General features: G+C 51.9%; 1 protein-coding gene across 4 annotated transcripts in view; it reads left to right on the plus strand.

Annotated features, from left to right (window-relative positions):
* The window catches only part of HIP1 (huntingtin interacting protein 1), a 205,368-nt gene that overhangs the window by 191,250 nt on the left and 8,880 nt on the right, over positions 1 to 5,238 (plus strand). For all 4 annotated transcript variants that reach the window (XM_019508843.1, XM_019508920.1, XM_019509085.1 and 1 more), the window contains exons 19-24: positions 347 to 494; positions 1,686 to 1,772; positions 3,157 to 3,264; positions 3,354 to 3,490; positions 3,991 to 4,101; positions 4,667 to 4,725. In XM_019508843.1, coding sequence (XP_019364388.1) covers positions 347 to 494; positions 1,686 to 1,772; positions 3,157 to 3,264; positions 3,354 to 3,490; positions 3,991 to 4,101; positions 4,667 to 4,725 — 650 coding nt within the window. The remainder of the gene's footprint in view (positions 1 to 346; positions 495 to 1,685; positions 1,773 to 3,156; positions 3,265 to 3,353; positions 3,491 to 3,990; positions 4,102 to 4,666; positions 4,726 to 5,238) is intronic.

Here is a 5,238-nt window from a genome sequence, read left to right on the forward strand (position 1 = left end):
CGGACTAGATGGTCTACTCAGGTCCCTTCCGACCCTAGAAACTATGAAACTAAGTCTCTTTAGGAGTGCCTCAAATCCTAAAAAGGCTGTGAACCACTGCCTTAGATACTGATCTTCTGTAATAAAGATTTTGTATTATCTCTCATGTACTGTCCAAGCCTTTCTCCTTCTCAAGAAGACTAGGAACAGAGCATATGACCTTTCTTCTATCTATAGCTTGGCTCTAGTGTGTCAGAGGTCTTGTCAGGTCTTGTCATGTCTGTTTTTTCAGAGCAGCTTAAGCGGCAGAAATTACCTTGCCTGGGGCTAAGAAAGGCCCTGACCTTTTTCACTGTGTATCCAACAGGAGAGCTGTGAGCAGGCCCTCCAACACCAGCTTCTGGACCAGCAGTTTTTCCTACTGCAATGCACTGTGCAGGAGGCAGAGCAGATGGTGCAGGACTCCCTGAACCAACTCAGTGACCCCGCTCACATCAGCTGCGTGAGCTCCACAGGTAACAGCTGTCTGCCTTGCATCTGGGGCTGGGTTTGTTCCTTACTGAGGAAAAGACCTATGACCTTTTCCTCTGGATGTATCCAGCTATACTTACCTCCTAAGGCTGAAAGTCAGGGGCTGCTTGCACACCAGGTGTCAAAGCACCTCTGTCCTGGTGCAGGGCTTGGGGGCACTAAGGACTGATTACAGATTGGAGCCAGGTGCTATGGTGGGGCTGGAGGAGCTATCACTCTATTGTAGCCTTTTGCTAGATGCATTGCTCTCCTAGAACAGTTGGTGGTACACTTTTTCCAGGGGGTTGGCTTGGCCCAGTACCAGCAACGCAGCTTCAGTAGACATAAACCACACTCACATTAAGTGCATTTACCTGGTGTTTCATGATTGGGTTTCACTGGAGAAGCTGCCATGTAAAGGGAACTCACAGATGCAGGAGCATGACTGACTTCACATGCAGCACATTTACTCTTGTAGCCTATGCCCAGGAATCTTTTGCTGGCCTACCCTAAAATCCTCAGCCTGGAAGGAGATGGGCATATCCCCGATCACAGAAAACATGAGTTAAGGGTGCACAGGGAAGGCATGGCCAGTGATTGGGTGCTCCCTGGTGTTCTTTGTTCTCACTCTGCCCCCAGACTGCAGGCAGGGGTGGGGTGACCTTCCTTTCTTGTATGAAGGCACCTACCCCCAATTCTGGATTTGCCAGAGGTGACTTACCCCAAGGACTCATAGTAGCACAGTTGAAGGGTCAACAGTGCCATTGGAAAGAACCCAGGAGCATCAAAGTCCAGTAATTCCCCAGTATCTTCAAACTATGAGGCCTTTTTCCCCAAGCCTTCTCACTCTGAAGGACCTTCAGTTGCAGGAGCAAAATGCAGTGAGCTGGAGTCCTAGTTGTCCTGCATGCTGCCTGTCCCTCTACTTGGCAGGAAGATAATGATGTTTAATTAGGAAACCAAAAGACTTGAGTCCCTTGTTACTGCCCTCTTCCTTTGCAGCAGTCCCTACCCACTCAGGAATGGGACACTATTACAAGCTGTGACAGAGGATCTCTGTGGGACCCCTGTCAAAGTCCTGGCACATTTCAGTGGGTTGGGGACAAGTCTTCATGCAGGTGTTCACTCTGCCCACAGCTTCTCAGGCTAAGTAGTCCTTTCACAGTTTCCTTAACGTCTTTTTTTTTTGTGCACAGATTATCTCCTGTCCCGAACACTGGCTGCCTCTGACTGTATAGAGCGGCTTCAGAACACACATGGCAAATACCTATCCAGCTGCACAGGTGAGAGCTGAGTAGGCAGCAAGGCAGTGCCTGTGGAGGGGGAGAGTTCTGTGCACCATCCTTGGCATACTGCTGGAAATGGACCAGCAAAGGATAAGCCAAGCTTTAGAAGGACAGGCTGAGGGTCATAATGTACAGGGATGACTTTTGCAGGATCCAGCATCCCTCCTGAATGCTCCCACCCAGTCTACTGAGCCAAGCCTCAGACCTTAGCCATAGGGTCAGCTGTGAAGAAGGTTGGGACAGGAGGGCCTGCTCTCAAGTGAGTGTCTATGGAGCAGGCCAGTGCTGTGACCCTTCCTTCCTGAATAGCATTAAAGCAGGGGTGGACAAAATCCAGCTTGTGTTGGATTCTGTTTCCCAGCAGTCCCTGCAGCAGTGGCTCCTTCTATCTGCCCTGTACCCATGCAGGCAGGGTGCGTGGCTGGTGGCTGGGATGGGGCCGCACCTGGGAGTGAGATGGGCAGACGGGGCTGGGGAGACTCTGGGGTCTTGGGGCGGTGGCAGTGTGGGGCTGGGACTAGGACAGAGATGTGATCCACTGCTCACATGCCCCTGCAACATGAACAGGTTCTGTGAACAGGCATGCAGGGAGCAAATTGTGGCTTGGCCCCCCCAGCCCCATGCTGTCACCTCCCTAAGATCCAGCTCCCTGCTCAGCTGTGCACCCTGCCTGTGTGGCTCCCAGCCAGTCTCCATGGAGACCCCAGGATCCTGGAGCTGTGATACTGCAGGGGCAGGGGCAGAGCGCTAGTTCTGTGGCCCTGCACTGTCATGGCCCTGTGATCCTGAAGTCTCCATGGAGACTGGCCAGAAATCTCGTGGGCAGGGACTACTGGGAAATGGAATCCAACTGCAAGCTAGATACTCCATTTTGCCCACCCCTGCACTAAAGCAACAACAGCTAAAAGCAAGCAGCTCTTGGCTCTGCTTCCTGTGACTCTCCAGAATGCCTCTGTTAGAGATCTTTCCCAGAGCAATTCCAGTAGAGGTGAAGGGAAACTTGCAGTGTGGAGGCTGGGCTGTTGCTCCTGGAGCCCAAATACTGCCTGGCTGCATGTATCTTGTGTGACTGGCACCAACATAACCCTGAGGGCAGTGCCTGACACACAGGATACACACCCATTGCTGACATTACCCCAGAAGGGGGACGCTACGTTGTAGCTGCGTGAGCTTTGAGGGCTGTGTTTACACCCAGCTGTGATGACTTATGGTGTTAGGAAGGTTTCTTCCTCAATTCTTCAGGGCCATGTCTCACCTAGTTCTGGGACTCTTGCTTCCCTTTGGTACTTAATTGGCAGGGAAGACACTGGTGAAACCCCTGTGTTGATTATAGTTGTTGAGCTGAGCCTGTGTTCCTCACTTCCATCTGTCCTACCTTCAGATGTGAGCAGCCTGCTGCCGTGTGTGGCCATGTTTGCCCACCTGATCAGCGACACCATCTTGCAGGGCAGTGCTACTGCCCACATGGCTCCTTTGGAGCCTGCTGACCGTAAGTATCCTTGGCAGGAGGGAGTTGTGACTGTTCCCACTGTGTGCATGACACTTCAGCTGCTACATGCCTTTCTTGACTGCTTTCAGTTCTGTTGGAGGCCTGCAAACAATGTGGGAATGAGGCTCTTCATTACCTCAGTGCCCTAAAAGACAAAGCATCCCTGGAAAATGCTGACTGCACACCTGTGAGAAACTGCCTGAGCAGAATCAGTGCCATTGGGGAGGTAAGAAGCCAAGGGGCTCCCCAGGACTGGTTAGAAGCTGAGATACTTCCCTGCTCATCATCCATAAATCTGTCTCTGAATTGAAGGGCCTCTGTTACATGAGATAGGTGCAGTCTGGGACCAGGGCAGAGGTGACTGGCTGCTCCAGGGAGAAGAGCACACATGCAAATAAAAGATTGGAATGATCCCTTTTCTGTGGTGTGGCCTGGGAAGGACTGCTTTTGGCAGCTTTACCTGCTACTGGCGATACAGTGGGGTCTGGTTAGAGCAGTGGACTGGGAATCAAGATTTATAGATTCTGTCTCTGACAGAGCCACTGGCTCTCTGGGTGATCTCATGCAAATGTCTGTCCTTCTTTGTGCTTTGTGCAACATGGGCCTGCTGACCTTGGCTCATGTACTGAGTGTTGGGAGGCTGTGGCAGCATCTGTGAAATGTTCCTCGTTCCTGAACTGAGAGGTTGCTCAGGTTGTTCACTGTTCCTTTGTCTTCTCACCCCAGGAGCTGCAACCCAAAGGCCTGGATGTAGAGCAGGAGGAGCTGGGGGACTTGGTGGACAAGGAGATGGCAGCTACTTCAGCAGCCATAGAAATAGCCACTGCCAGAATAGAGGTGAGGGGGACAGAAGGGCCTTGACCCTTGCACAGCTCCACTCCCTGCAAACCCCACCTTGAGTGCTGACAGCAGAACCCTGGCGCCAAAGCTATGGCAAAAACCTTCCGGTGCTCTAGACTTCACATGGGAGGCTCTCCCCAGACAGCAGCTCTAGCAGCCAAGCAGCATTCATGCTGGCTCAGTTCTTTCCCTGCATTCTCATGCACTGTCAGAGCCATGTTCCCGCAGAACTGATTGACCATTCTCAAAGTGAACAGGGGCTGTATGAGGTGGCAGTCTGGGCTAAGCCCACCACTCACTGTGGCATGGCAGAAGAATCATCTGTTTTGCCCCCTCTCCAGCCCCTCTCCCCTTCCCACACACAAATCCCAGAGCATGAGGTAAAGGCACCCCATGTGATCAGAAGGTGGGATGAGGGTCACAGCTTCTGTCATTAGGGGACATACTTGGAGTTGATGATATGAAAGGCTTTCCTGGATCCTACGTAGCCAGACTAGGGGACTCTGGGATACATTTACCCTGATTACAGTGCTACAGTATGGCTCTCTCCCTCTATAAACAGGATATGCTCAGCAAGTCACGGGCTGGAGACACCGGAGTCAAACTGGAGGTCAATGAGAGGTTGGTATAAAGGAAAGATCTGTCCCTTCTTATGCCTGCATTCAGAGTATCTAGAGGCTGGGAGTAGCTCTGAGCCCAGGCACTCCAGGGTTCAAATGCTGATGGCCATACAGTTGCAAAGAGACAGCAAGTTTCATAGTTAGTAGGGTTGGAAGGGACCTGAGCAGATCAAGTCCAACCCCCTGCCATGGCAGGAAAGAGTACTGGGGTCAAACGACACCAGCAAGGTGATTGTCTAGCCTTGTCTTAAAGACCCCCAGGGTAGGAGCCAGCACCACTTTGCTTGGAAGTTGGTTCCAGATCCTAGCCGCCCTGACAGTGAAGTAGCGCCTCCTGATGTCTAATCTGAATTTACCCTCTGCCAGCTTGTGACCATTATTTCTAGTCACTCCTGGGAGTGCTCAGGAGAACAGGGACTCCCCCAATGCCTGCTGGTCCCCTCTGACTAGTTTATAACAGGCCACTAGATCCCCTCATAGCCTTCTCTTGTGGAGGCTGAATAGGTTCAGGTCC

This window comes from Gavialis gangeticus, unplaced genomic scaffold (genome assembly GCF_001723915.1).
Source record: "Gavialis gangeticus isolate Ggan-Ray unplaced genomic scaffold, GavGan_comp1, whole genome shotgun sequence".
Taxonomy (NCBI): Eukaryota; Metazoa; Chordata; order Crocodylia; family Gavialidae; genus Gavialis; species Gavialis gangeticus.